At 41.9% G+C, this 15,537-nt stretch overlaps 1 protein-coding gene across 1 annotated transcript in view; it reads left to right on the top strand.

The window, feature by feature from the left end:
• Window positions 1-294: 294 nt before the first annotated feature.
• Window positions 295-15,537, top strand: part of cux2b (cut-like homeobox 2b) — a gene marked incomplete at its 5' end in the record, with an annotated part of 258,049 nt that continues 242,806 nt past the window's right edge. The window contains one exon of the mRNA XM_079828153.1: window positions 295-357. Coding sequence (XP_079684279.1) covers window positions 295-357 — 63 coding nt within the window. The remainder of the gene's footprint in view (window positions 358-15,537) is intronic.

Genomic DNA, 15,537 nt, shown 5'->3' with positions numbered 1-15,537 from the left:
CTCCTTGCGCTTCCCAGACGTTATTGATCAACCCGTTACGTCAGTATTGATAACTTTACCAAACCCAAAATCAAGTGCAATCCCGCGAGCTGCACTAATGCATCCATATGCATCTATATTCCGTTCATATCGCATCTGTGCTCTCGCGCGCGCGGCGCGTCCCGTCTAGTTTTCCCACAACTGTTATTTTCCTAACATTTTTTTTTCCATGTGGAGTGTAATCGTCAACGCTGTTTAACGGGGGGAATCCAGCCCATATATTTATTGTAGCCGCTCTTGAATATTGTGCTCAAGATGGCCGCCGATGTGGGATCGATGTTTCAATATTGGAAGAAATTTGATCTCCGGCGGCTTCAGGTTGGTCTTATTTCTCACCTTTTTCACACGACGCGATCCTACACGCGCTAATGCACCTTACATTTCACGCGTTTTCTCTTTTGGGGACTTTAGAGGGACGGGATGGTGGTGTTGCATTGATAGTTATTAGTAATTGATCCTCTTCTGCCTTTTGTTCGGTTCAATCATTGATCAGGAGCGCGCAGGAGCAGCGGCGGCAGCCTCGCGCACACCGACGCGCTTTAACGGCGCGTTTCACGCTATCCGAACGCTTCACACACGAGCTTTGTTGGAAACGGAAACTTTTAATGCCTTTCCGAGTTGTGGACTTGAACTTTTTATCAGGCTAATGTGTTTTATTGTGATAGAAATGCGGAACGCGGACGCGCGCGCGGCTCGCTCTGTCCAGTGCCGGTTTGTGCTTCACCTCAGACTTTATCAAATAAACAGCTGATATGTTTTAAAACACTTAATGCTGATGTATTTATCCACCTCTCGCGGGTTGACTGTATTAGTGTGCTCCAGTAATTATGACACGGAGCGCCGTCAGAGTTTCTGTTAAAGGAAAGTTTATTTATGTATTATGACGCGACTTAATAGTGAGTATTCCCGGCATAAAATGCATATTTACTCTGTGCTCGTGTGTTATGTTATGCCTTGTGTGTACTATATTCATCAACAGTAGTTTTATTGAACCTGAAAACGGCTTTAAATCGACTTAAAATGTGCATTCAAACGTGTAACATTGCATATGATGTTATTGTGTATTATAATTCATAACAACATGCATTGCCTGCAAAGTGACTTATGATTTCAGGGTCAGTGTTATTGAAGAAATTGTGAGTTTTTTTTAAACATATTTTGTCTTGGAAATGTAAAAAAAAAAAATTGATTTAAAATCATTATCATACATAAAGTTTTGCGTGTGTATGTAATGAAACTATATATTTTATAGAATAAATATATATTTTTAGAGTGGTTACACCCAACATGCTAACAGAAGAGATGGTCAGGTTTTAATAAAAACAATAATAACAAATAATATGATTGACCCTTTGGCATTGTTAGTATTTTGTGCATTATTGCTGGACACGATGTAATGGTTTTAATGGTGCGCTCCGGTTTCAGTGTGTACGCTCCATCCACAGCAGAACCAGAACCAGAACCAGATCCAGATCGCTGGCGACGGCTCGCGCTTCTCGGACTGTGTAATTGCATTCCCTGCTAATGTTTGTAAATCAGCCGCGGCCAGTGCAAGGGCACAGACTCAGCCCTATGATTGATGTTCTGTAACATAAGAAATGACAAGAGCATGCCAAGCCAAGCCGGAGAGGAATCAGATCTGTCTGCGTGTGTGTGTGTGTGTGTGGCCGATTTTTATTCAAGCCTTTCTAAAGCAGGGCTCCTCGTGTAGGCTGATGTTGGAGGGTCTCTCTCATTCTGTATTATTTCGGATCGCACCGTCCATATTGAGCTTATCCAAACCCTGAGCCTGTCCATGGACAGGCAGAGCAAACATGTTTTCACGGAGATAAATATCAGATGGCATTGTGCTCAGAATATTTCGAATCAAGAGTAGATTGAGGAGATGTGGAAGTGTAAACCGATGATCTGAATATTGAGTCGTGCTTCTCATTGTCTCCAGTGGCAGGACAAAAGGGTTTCTGTGATCTTTTGGTTGTTAAGTTGTCAGATTTCATTCAGTCTAAATGCATCTGTCATTCTGAATCAGCCGCTGAAAGTGCACAGCCTTGTCTGATTCCTCATGAATCCCGCGTGTGTGTGGAGTTAGTCTGGGTCACACCTGCTTCAGGTTATTGATGAGCTCACCTGCAGCCCCAATGCTTCCGCAGCAGCTTTCACTGGAGCATCTCAAGTCCAAAACTGAGTTTAGTTTGTACACTGTACAAAAATATTGTTGGTTTAACTTAAAAAAGTAAGTAACCTGGTTGCCTTAATTTTGAGTTCATTGAAATTAGATGGAGTTAATACACTGAAGGAAATTGGTTTAATAAATAGAAACTCAAAATATTATTGTATCTGAACCACATAAATAAATAAAAAATGTTGTGATAAATCATGAAAACAGCACACGGCATTATTACAGATAAAACACACAATTACGCAATATGCTAACAAAATCTTTTAATAATATTTGTAGAAAGGCTGATGTCGATTCTCAAATGTTCATTGTATTAACTCAAAGGCAACCAGTTACTTTTTAAATATATATTTTTACAGTGTAGAAGTGATTTAATTAATGCATGTGAGAATTGTGTGGATGCTCTGGATTTAAGTGTGGGGTCAGAATGTTTTGTAATATTTTATTCAGCATTAAATTGATCAAAAATGTTACAAAAGATTCATTTAAAATAAATGCGTTTGCTTTCTATTAATATCATTCAATTAATCGAATTTGTAATCGTGATTACAATTACGGATGCCCCAATTATGTAATAAAATGTCATCGCAATTACAAAAAAAAAAAAAGTCCACTTATATTATTCTGTGTGCTTAATGTGTTCAGGTTATCCTAAGTTTTTTCCCCATTGCTTTTATTTTTATTTTTAGTATATCACGCTTATTTTTACTTTTTTTATTTAAAGAAACCAAACCAATGTATATTTGACTTTCAAGGCTTAATGCTATAGAATAATCATTGATAATCGCGATTACAAATTCAAAGGAATAATCGACAATTATGATTTTTGTCATACTCGTGCAGCCCTGCTTTCTATTTATCAAAGAGTCCTGAAAAAAACATGTCACGGTTTCTACAAACACTGATAATAATCATAAATGTGTGTTGATCCTCATATGAGAATGATTTCTGACGGATCACTGGAGGAATGATGATGAAAATGTATTCAAGTAGAAAACAGTGATTTTTAAATTGTAATATTTCATAATAATAGTTTTTACTGTATCAAATGCTTGATGAGCAGAAGAGACGTCTTTAAAAACATTACCGATTATCATTTGATATGGTTGCATTTTGCACGGATTGCGTTGAAAACTCTTAAAACGCATTGATTGAGAAGACTAATTTCATAAAGCATCATCTGAAGGTTATCTATAAATATGAGCTCAGAGCTTGCATTCGTCTGGAGTGGTAAGAGATGTTAAGTTTGCGTGTTCTGTTAAATATTTAAAGCCATCAGTGTTAACTCATTTCTGGATCTGGTCAGACGGTGTCTAAGGCCTGCTGTGATGGTCTTTGTTATTGTCCCGTGTGGCCCCTGAGGGACGTCCCCCGAGGGCCCCTCACCCACTCTTGAACTTGGACTCCCTACATCAGGATGGGGGAAAGAGAAAAGATGGCAGATCCTGGAAGTGTGTTTTCTCGCATGCGTTTGGGAGGGGGTCTGCGTCTGACAGCTGATTTATGGCCCTCTTTGTCTGTGTTGGTCTGTAGCGGAGCATCTGGCCGTGTCAGATGATGTTTTCGCTGGGGTCTGTGGCTTATGGCTGTCGCTTTGGTTGCTCTCAAATTACATCATTTCATACAGCAGTTCCTGCGTTCCCATTAATCTCCGAGGTGTTTCAGGGATATTCCCTCAGGAGCAAGCCTCTCATTGGGAAGAGTTCATACCAGGGAATATTCGGCATCCTCCGATGAGAGTGTGTGTGTTTGTGCTGATCTTCTCACTGACATGCTCAAATGAATGGATGAGCTTCATGTGTTGATGTGAAAGATTGTTTGCTACAGTTTTTATAGTTAAAAATAGTTGGAAGTTTATAAATATATACATATGCTGTCAAATCGATTCATCGCATCTGAGATAAAACTTTGTGTATATATTAACAAACTTTTGTTAGGTGTCATTTAATGGGTTTGACAGCATATATATACATACACACTTGTATCTTATGACAATTACTAGTTTTATTATAATATTAATACAAATATTAAATATTTAACACACAACACTAGAATTATATTTTCATGCACATTCATAGTTTCAGTATTATATTATTTATTATATATGTAATATTATAGCTCTAATTTTTATTTCTTTTAACTTCTTATATATGCTGTCAAATCGATTCATCGTATCTGAGATAAAACTTTGTGTATATATTAACAAACTTTCATGTTAGCTGTGATTTTAATGGGTTTGACAGCATATATACACTTTATTTTATTTTTTCATTATTTTTATATCTTTTGACAATTACTATTACAATTATATTTAACACACATGGGATCACAATTCTTTTTAATAATTATATTTTCATGCACATTCATAGTTTCAATATTATATTATGTAATATTATAGCTCTAATTTGTATTTCTTTTAACTTATAACGTGTGTGTGTGTATATATTAACAAACTTTTATGTTAGGTGTGATTTAATGGGTTTGACAGCATATATATACATACACACTTATATCTTTTGACAATTACTAGTTTTATTATAATATTAATACAAATATTAAATATTTAACACACAACACTAGAATTATATTTTCATGCACATTCATAGTTTCAATATTATATTATGTAATATTATAGCTCTAATTTGTATTTCTTTTAACTTCTTATAACGTGTGTGTGTGTGCTAGTTTTGTGTTGTGCTAATGATAATGATGTTTAATGGTCTCCTGAGTGACCCGACATGTCCTCGTAAGAACGGACCGGCTCTTCTAACCTCATATAAAAGAGATGACACACACATAGACGGGCTACAGGTTTGGGTGACCTTGGTTTCCACCGGTCTCGGGTCACATGGCCGTTGCTGTGGTAATAATTCACACCAGCCAGATGGCATTTCCGTGGGCGCTCATGGAAAGGACAGGCCAAAAGGTCTCAGCTAGTCTCTTTTAGGACAGATCTGACCAATAGGGAGCAGGCTAACAGGATCCCTGTGCAAACACACTGTCCTCTTTTGTCCCAGAGCTTTGGTGACCAATATGGATCTAAAGTATAAAACAAAGAGTGTGTATTTCTGTCCTAATTTGTCTTTCATGTCATATTTTAGCATATTAAACTTTCTCCTTGTCCAGTTGAATGGGCATCTATGACACACAAACACTCCCCAATGCGTGCGGCCCCGTTGTATTAAGGGATGGTTTGGTTATTCTCTTCGAATCGTGAGTGGCGTTGACCTGAAAGAGAAACACGTACGATGTGATGCAATGCACACTTGACTTCATTTATAATGCAACAAAGCATAGGTTGACTTGAGTTCCTGTGTCTGTTAGTTTGATGGTTTTGGGCGTCAGGAGTGTTCGGTAATAACCCTTTTCACAGACTGTGAATCTTGCAAAAATATTTATATTTTCATTTTTATACAATTGAATGTCCGTTCATAACATTATTAACCCTCTGGTGCTCTTCGTTTAGGGGTTGCATCTTCCCGCTCATAAGTGACCGGACACCAAAAAATTAAACTTCCTCCACCCCAGTAAAACCAATGCAATTTATTTTTCTTCAATAATATATTTTCTTTTTAATTTTGTATTTTGAGATGATTTGATGGTATTTTTTAATATTTATGCAATAATTATGGTCTATTTTTGCCTTTTGAAGTCGACCAAACGCATCTTAACTCCAGGTGTAAACAGAGCCGTAGTGTAGCGTCAGTCGACCAAACGCATCTTAACTCCAGGTGTAAACAGAGCCGTAGTGTAGCGTCAGTCGACCAAACGCATCTTAACTCCAGGTGTAAACAGAGCCGTAGTGTAGCGTCAGTCGACCAAACGCTTCTTAACTCCAGGTGTAAACAGAGCCGTAGTGTAGCGTCAGTGGACCAAACGCATCTTAACTCCAGGTGTAAACAGGGCCGTAGTGTAGCGTCAGTGGACCAAACGCATCTTAACTCCAGGTGTAAACAGGGCCGTAGTGTAGCGTCAGTGGACCAAACGCATCTTAACTCCAGGTGTAAACAGGGCCGTAGTGTAGCGTCAGTCGACCAAACGCATCTTAACTCCAGGTGTAAACAGAGCCGTAGTGTAGCGTCAGTCGACCAAACGCATCTTAACTCCAGGTGTAAACAGGGCCGTAGTGTAGCGTCAGTCGACCAAACGCATCTTAACTCCAGGTGTAAACAGGGCCGTAGAGTAGCGTCAGTGGACCAAGCGCATCTTAACTCCAGGTGTAAACAGGGCCGTAGAGTAGCGTCAGTGGACCAAGCGCATCTTAACTCCAGGTGTAAACAGGGTCGTAGTGTAGCGTCAGTCGACCAAACGCATCTTAACTCCAGGTGTAAACAGGGCCGTAGTGTAGCGTCAGTGGACCAAACGCATCTTAACTCCAGGTGTAAACAGGGCCGTAGTGTAGCGTCAGTCGACCAAACGCATCTTAACTCCAGGTGTAAACAGGGCCGTAGTGTAGCGTCAGTGGACCAAACGCATCTTAACTCCAGGTGTAAACAGGGCCGTAGTGTAGCGTCAGTCGACCAAACGCATCTTAACTCCAGGTGTAAACAGGGCCGTAGTGTAGCGTCAGTCGACCAAACGCATCTTAACTCCAGGTGTAAACAGGGCCGTAGTGTAGCGTCAGTCGACCAAACGCATCTTAACTCCAGGTGTAAACAGAGCCGTAGTGTAGCGTCAGTCGACCAAACGCATCTTAACTCCAGGTGTAAACAGGGCCGTAGTGTAGCGTCAGTCGACCAAACGCATCTTAACTCCAGGTGTAAACAGGGCCGTAGAGTAGCGTCAGTGGACCAAGCGCATCTTAACTCCAGGTGTAAACAGGGCCGTAGAGTAGCGTCAGTGGACCAAGCGCATCTTAACTCCAGGTGTAAACAGGGTCGTAGTGTAGCGTCAGTCGACCAAACGCATCTTAACTCCAGGTGTAAACAGGGCCGTAGTGTAGTGTCAGTTGACCAAACGCATGTTAACTCCAGGTGTAAACAGAGTCGTAGTGTAGCGTCAGTCGACCAAACGCATCTTAACTCCAGGTGTAAACAGGGCCGTAGTGTAGTGTCAGTCGACCAAACGCATCTTAAATCCAGGTGTAAACAGAGCCGTAGAGTAGCGTCAGTCGACCAAACGCATCTTAACTCCAGGTGTAAACAGAGCCGTAGTGTAGCGTCAGTCGACCAAACGCATCTTAACTCCAGGTGTAAACAGAGCCGTAGTGTAGCGTCAGTCGACCAAACGCATCTTAACTCCAGGTGTAAACAGAGCTGTAGTGTAGCGTCAGTCGACCAAACGCATCTTAACTCCAGGTGCAAACAGAGCCGTAGAGTAGCGTCAGTCGACCAAACGCATCTTAACTCCAGGTGTAAACAGAGCCGTAGTGTAGCGTCAGTCGACCAAACGCATCTTAACTCCAGGTGTAAACAGAGCCGTAGTGTAGCATCAGTCGTCCAAACGCATCTTAACTCCAGGTGTAAACAGAGCCGTAGTGTAGCATCAGTCGACCAAACGCATCTTAACTCCAGGTGTAAACAGAGCCGTAGTGTAGCGTCAGTCGACCAAACGCATCTTAACTCCAGGTGTAAACAGGGCCGTAGTGTAGCGTCAGTCGACCAAACGCATCTTAACTCCAGGTGTAAACAGGGCCGTAGAGTAGCGTCAGTGGACCAAGCGCATCTTAACTCCAGGTGTAAACAGGGCCGTAGAGTAGCGTCAGTGGACCAAGCGCATCTTAACTCCAGGTGTAAACAGGGTCGTAGTGTAGCGTCAGTCGACCAAACGCATCTTAACTCCAGGTGTAAACAGGGCCGTAGTGTAGTGTCAGTTGACCAAACGCATGTTAACTCCAGGTGTAAACAGAGTCGTAGTGTAGCGTCAGTCGACCAAACGCATCTTAACTCCAGGTGTAAACAGGGCCGTAGTGTAGTGTCAGTCGACCAAACGCATCTTAACTCCAGGTGTAAACAGAGCCGTAGAGTAGCGTCAGTCGACCAAACGCATCTTAACTCCAGGTGTAAACAGAGCCGTAGTGTAGCGTCAGTCGACCAAACGCATCTTAACTCCAGGTGTAAACAGAGCCGTAGTGTAGCGTCAGTCGACCAAACGCATCTTAACTCCAGGTGTAAACAGAGCTGTAGTGTAGCGTCAGTCGACCAAACGCATCTTAACTCCAGGTGCAAACAGAGCCGTAGAGTAGCGTCAGTCGACCAAACGCATCTTAACTCCAGGTGTAAACAGAGCCGTAGTGTAGCGTCAGTCGACCAAACGCATCTTAACTCCAGGTGTAAACAGAGCCGTAGTGTAGCATCAGTCGTCCAAACGCATCTTAACTCCAGGTGTAAACAGAGCCGTAGTGTAGCATCAGCCGACCAAACGCATCTTAACTCCAGGTGCAAACAGAGCCGTAGTGTAGCGTCAGTCGACCAAACGCATCTTAACTCCAGGTGTAAACAGGGCCGTAGTGTAGCGTCAGTCGACCAAACGCATCTTAACTCCAGGTGTAAACAGAGCCGTAGTGTAGCGTCAGTTGACCAAACGCATCTTAACTCCAGGTGTAAACAGAGCCGTAGTGTAGCGTCAGTTGACCAAACGCATCTTAACTCCAGGTGTAAACAGAGCCGTAGTGTAGCGTCAGTGGACCAAGCGCATCTTAACTCCAGGTGTAAACAGGGCCGTAGTGTAGCGTCAGTCGACCAAACGCATCTTAACTCCAGGTGTAAACAGAGCCGTAGAGTAGCGTCAGTCGACCAAACGCATCTTAACTCCAGGTGTAAACAGAGCCGTAGTGTAGCATCAGTCGACCAAACGCATCTTAACTCCAGGTGTAAACAGGGCCGTAGTGTAGCGTCAGTCGACCAAACGCATCTTAACTCCAGGTGTAAACAGAGCCGTAGAGTAGCGTCAGTGGACCAAGCGCATCTTAACTCCAGGTGTAAACAGAGCCGTAGTGTAGCGTCAGTCGACCAAACGCATCTTAACTCCAGGTGTAAACAGAGCCGTAGTGTAGCGTCAGTCGACCAAACGCATCTTAACTCCAGGTGTAAACAGAGCCGTAGTGTAGCATCAGTCGACCAAACGCATCTTAACTCCAGGTGTAAACAGAGCCGTAGTGTAGCGTCAGTCGACCAAACGCATCTTAACTCCAGGTGTAAACAGAGCCGTAGAGTAGCGTCAGTTGACCAAACGCATCTTAACTCCAGGTGTAAACAGAGCCGTAGTGTAGCGTCAGTCGACCAAACGCATCTTAACTCCAGGTGTAAACAGAGCCGTAGAGTAGCGTCAGTTGACCAAGCGCATCTTAACTCCAGGTGTAAACAGAGCCGTAGTGTAGCATCAGTCGACCAAACGCATCTTAACTCCAGGTGTAAACAGGGCCGTAGTGTAGCGTCAGTGGACCAAACGCATCTTAACTCCAGGTGTAAACAGAGCCGTAGTGTAGCATCAGTCGACCAAACGTATCTTAACTCCAGGTGTAAACAGAGCCGTAGTGTAGCGTCAGTGGACCAAACGCATCTTAACTCCAGGTGTAAACAGAGCCGTAGTGTAGCGTCAGTCGACCAAACGCATCTTAACTCCAGGTGTAAACAGGGCCGTAGTGTAGCGTCAGTCGACCAAACGCATCTTAACTCCAGGTGTAAACAGAGCCGTAGTGTAGCGCCAGTCGACCAAACGCATCTTAACTCCAGGTGTAAACAGAGTCGTAGAGTAGCGTCAGTCTCATGGTTGTGTTGCTCATTGTATTCGAGTCCAGGGCTGTGTTTTGCATGACTCAGGTGTTTGCATGTCACAAAACAGGCCTGTAATATTGTCAGACAGTCACTCTTCTGTGTGTGTGTGTGTGTGTGTGTGTGTGGCTTCTTTCATGTTGTAGTTTGCTCAGAGCTTTTCCTCAACCAACTCCAATTGGCCGTGAAAAAGACTCATTTCAACTCTGTCCTCATTCGGAGGGGATCTGTGTTTATTGCTGTTATTGTTGCTGTCAAATATGCTGGATCTGGAAACTGTTTAGAGATATTCTACAAGGCGCACGGATTTGCAGGGATAAAGCGCAGTTGTCGAGAGGAAACCTCAGCAGCGTTTACTAGCTGGCAGCACAACAAACTACAGACGGGTAAAGCCGCACTCATGCGTGACAGTAAAATATGATGCTTTAATAGATACTGTACGCATGAACTGCTTTCTTCTGTAATGATCTTCGCCGTTGTTAGAAGATCTGCGACGTACATCAGCTCAATACTGATTCTCAGTGTAGGTTTTGCTTCATAACAATGCAAGAAAAATCATAAAATGTTTAAAGAGTTTGGAGTCCCGACTCACATTAATTGAGGAGCGTGTGTGAGGCCATTAGGCACGTGAATCGTAATGAAATCGACTCGTACGTGTGTGTGTGTGTGTGTTTGTGCTGACCGTCATTAGATTGTTTCCAAAAGCTAATCTGTGTCGAATTAGGCAATTATAAACTCATATTAACCACAGAGAGCTTTCGCCTGTGCTGAGAAACAAACATTTCCATAAGTGTGCACCCTAATGTCTCACCCTTCACAGAGAACAATCTCTCATCCATCTCCATCTCTCTCTCTCTCTCTCTCTCTCTGAACCTTCGGAAACAAAGAGGAGAGAAAAGGCTTTTACGGTGTCTGCAAATTGAGTTGTGAAGATCCCAGAGTCACGTTCCCCTCCCGCTCCGCCGACAACATTAGAGGAGAAGTGAAACTGACTCGAGATTTAAGCAGTTTAACCTTCCTCTGTAGAATTAGCGCTCAAGACTTCAAAGCGGATACTCGAGCGTGCGGAGAGGAATGATAAACCGGTTTGTGCTCGACGAGTCTGTCATAAAACAGCCCCTAATCGCCGTGACCCTCCGAAGGCTGGATTTTCATACCTGTCCACACTCATTCACCTCCACTCTTCCTGAAGATTAACCCTTCATGCTGTGCTTTGATAGTTGGTGGCTTATATCTTTAACTACACAAAGCCTAGGCCTCGCTAGTGTGTGTGTGTGTGTGTGTTAAACTGACGCTATTAGCATTGGACAGTTTGTTTACTCTTTGGACCAGTAAGACTCTACACCTAGCAACCCTTCGCTATACCATAGTAACCTCACAACAGCCTGAAAGCTTTACTTTTCATTATTGGCTCATTTGAACACTTTGGCTGAACCTGAAATCGACCCCTATACCCTTAAACAGGGCATTATTTGAGGGGACAGCCATTTGTAGTGGTGTCCGAAACCATAGTGGACTCATTCATCACGACTTATTATATTCACACACTCGTTTTCATTCACTCCTTCAAGTGAAATATAGTAGTGGATAACGTAGGGAATAGTGAATGAGGGTTTAGCGAGCGATTAGCCTTTGATTCAGTGAACCTGTTCAAAGAACCGATTCATTCATTAAAAGAATCTCAATTTCCAGTGTGACTTTACGTTCATTCTATTCCTGTTATTAACATTATATTGGTCATAATATTCTCAATAATATTGTTGCAGACTTATTTTCGTAACCCTAGGCATTTGTTTTGCAAATTGGTACAGCTGAATCATTTACAAAAGAATCAATTGAATCTGTTCAAAGAACTAACATTATCGGATTGATTCATTTGAACACTTTGGTTTGGACACATTTCAAGGCAGGAAGGCATCAAGGCACGTCCGAATCTAATGTTAGTCTCCTGAGATCCCTTCATCTGATCGATTTTTGAAGGCGGCGTATTTGTATCCTTCGCTGCTTTTGATATCCCACAATCCTGTGCTTTCCATTCTGTGACAGTTGAGCTGGAAAAAAAGATGCCATCCGAAAGTTGCGTTTGCTGGTCAGTTTGTGTGTAAATGTACGTTTTTTACCAACATTTTCTACTTCTGATGTCATTTCCAGCGAGAAATGACTAATGTTGTAAAATATATGCAGTAATATATAAATATATATATATAGAAATTGCTGATTTTTCCTGTTTATTTGAGGTTGACTTTATTCAGGTTATGTCATATTCAGATTTTTATTGTTCCAAACATTAAAAAAAACAAATAGTTATAAACATAATATTATATGCATGCTTGTGTTCGGTTCAAAGTCTCGATTCACTGATTCTTTTGAGAGCTGGAATCAAAAGAATGACTGTGACATTTGACATTATTTTTCATAGTGAAATTGCTGATTATTCCTGTTTATTTGAGGTTATTTTTATTTAGGTTGTAGGTTATGCCATTCTCTGTTGTCTATTGTTCCAAAAAATACAAATATAATGTTGTTGTTTAATAATATTTTCAAAACTCTTAGTAGTATATAGAAGTATTAAACTTCAGCATGTTCGGTTCAATGTAATCATAAGAATCAGTTTCAATGAATCAGCCGATTCAATGATTCATTTTAGAAATAAAAAAATGACTCAAATTCCATTTTACATTTAATTTTTATTAATTGCTGATTATTCCTGTTTATTTAATGTTATTTAGGTTGTAGGTTATGCTATTTTTCTGTTCTTTATTAATCAGAATGTCTAAAAAAGCTAAATATTGTTCCTAATATGAATATTTCCGACACCCCTAACCCTAAGTATTAAACTTCAGCTTGTTTTGCAGAGCAGTTAAACTGAATCATTAAAGGAATCAGCAGAATGATTTATTAGTGAATTGGGCATCAGTGACGCCGCATGAATTAGTCATAAGAGCCACACATGAGGAGATTTGCATTGACGGATCACCTCTGACCTCACGCATGTGTTTGAGGTGCCACACACACACACACACACACTGTGACAGACACTTCCTGTTTAAGCCGGTTCCTCCTCTAAATCCTTAACGACGTCCCAAAAGCACCGATCCTCAATTTTTCCCGCATCGATCCGTGCTGGAGTCTGATAGTTCGTCATGGCTATGAATCTCTGCATTTTCATATTAATACCCGCGCGCTCGCTCTTGGGGACGGCCATGGTCTCGCACTTCAGTAAATAATGAGGTTTTAACAAAACTTCGGGGAGACATTAGTCCACCGCACCAGCGAGGTAAAGGCCCGGCTCTGCGTCCGGCTAAACCCGATAGCGACCCCATAAACCAGAGAGAGAGAGAGAGAGAGATAATGGCTCATCTGCTGGAGGATAGCTGTGTGTTCAGCCCAAGCCCGAGCCAGTGTGGCCATATTGAGCTGTGTACCTGTACGCCGGCCCGCTTTATTTGTTTTGACTGTCTGATGGCAGATGTATTGAGCACCGGCCTTTCTTGTTCATTTTACAGAGGCCTTATTGAATCCCCTCCATTCTTCTTCTTCTGCTCTCTCTCTCTTCTGCTTTTATATCAGCCAGTTCTTCAGTCACCGTAATTCAGCTCTCTATTGTCCATTCTGCCCTTCAGGGATAAAGGAGGCCCTGTGTGTGTGTGTTTGTGTGTGTGTGTGTTCACCCTTCCCATCCAGTGAAGAGCACTAGAATAAACCCCTGTATCACACACACACACACACACACACAGATGGTCAGGTGTAAAGATGGCCGCTAATAGTGATCATTTCCTCATCAAAGCTTGACCTCACGTTCGGGATCTGGTGCGCTTTCTCTTTCACAGTGATCAGACTTCCACATTTCTCCTGCTGGAAGAATAATAAACCCTCTGAGATACACACTGAAGGACCCCATCCATACAGACGAGGGTGAGAAATCAACCCAGCGCTGGGTCAAACTCACCCTTCAGGCTGGGTGGCACACTTAATGTCCGCTGATTTAGACTAAACGCTGGGTTCATTTGACCTCATAAATGGGTATTATTTCCATTTTTCTTGTATCAAAATGTTATTTATATATAATATGTTGATTAAAGGAGCTGTATGTAGGACTGTGGCCAAAACTGGTACTGCAATCACTTTCAAATGACTGTAGAGCGGTGTATCCCCCTCCCCTGACTCGAGGTTGCCAGATAGGCTGCAGGATCCAGCAGGAACGTAGGCTACTACAAGCAGCTTTCAATGGCAAGTGACAAAGTTTTTTTTCTTTCTGTTAATTATGTTTATGCTTCAAGAGCGATGTTTTGTGAAGTAATTATGAATCGCAAAAATTTACTAATGGCGATTAGCCAAATATAATCGTAAATATGAACGCTCGTATGCGACAGTACATTCCCACATGAAAAAATACTATAGTAAAATTACAGCAAAGCTAAATAACATTAGCAATGGTCATACAGGTCCACTTGCAGCATGTTTTGTCCACTATATATGCGAAGAACGAATGAGGAATCATTTTTACAGAGGTAACGTTAGGCTACTGTCTCAAATACGTTTTCACATTGCCATAATAGGCGTGCTAATGTTGTTTTCCTCAGCGTCCCAGCATAATGACAGAGAAACGGGCTCTGATAATGCATTACTAATGTTAGCAATGACGACTCGCCGTTTTTATTTACCAAACAATTCCTTAACGTTACCTATTCAATTCAATGACCCACCTCCTCCATCTGCGCTAACCTAACGTTACTTTGCACGAACATGCATAACTTTGTTCGACTGTCATGAATATTTGAAATGTCCATTTACATTAAGTACAAGTTAGTCAAACATAGATGAACCTTACCTGTCCAGGAGAAAATTAGCAACGTTGGCATCAGTCTTCAAATTATTCTCCGTTTTCAGCCTTCTCCATCTTTCAAAGGCATTTCTTATACAAATCCGTGTTTTATTTCGGACACTGTCACGACGTTTTTCTGATTCATAACGAGGTCGTTTAGGTTTCGTAAAGTTAGACATTGTTTATCCAAAAAGTTTGTAGCTGCAGCTGTGGTAACTAGAGCAGAGCTGGCAACCCGAATGCAGAAACACTACTGACTTCGTGATTGGTCGACAGGTGGAGGGTGGGGCTTCAGGCCAAAACACAACATGTCAACATCAGTTGAGGGCTGCAACTTCACTTTTAAAATGACAATATCCTGGCCGGACAACCGTTGTCAGTGATATAAGTATTTGAAATTAACATGATTTCTTAATGTCTAGTGACATATCAGGGCTATTTTATGATTAATTGAAATACATTTCTTACATACAGTTCCTTTTAAAATTAAACAAAAATGTATTTGTCGGTAAGTTAACAACACAAAACCTTTTAGGAAGTGGCCGGAGCGGCGGGTGCACCTTTGGGATCTGTGGGAAGAACTGGTGTCAGTTGGGCATGAAGGGTCTGTTCTGGTTCATCAGATGATCATATATATCGTGTTTGCTAAGAGATATTAAAGGGGAAAATCTCGTGTCTCTTATGTCAGACATTACAGTCTCAGCTTCCGTCAAGCGTGGCTCCAGCGCCGCTATAATGATAATCAGCGGTGTACGGTCGATGTGCTGAAACCGGTTTAACGG

This window comes from Gobio gobio, assembly GCF_949357685.1.
Source record: "Gobio gobio genome assembly, chromosome: 10".
NCBI lineage: Eukaryota > Metazoa > Chordata > Actinopteri > Cypriniformes > Gobionidae > Gobio > Gobio gobio.
The sequence above is the reverse complement of the archived record's forward strand: the minus strand, read 5'-3'. Positions and strand labels throughout refer to the sequence as shown.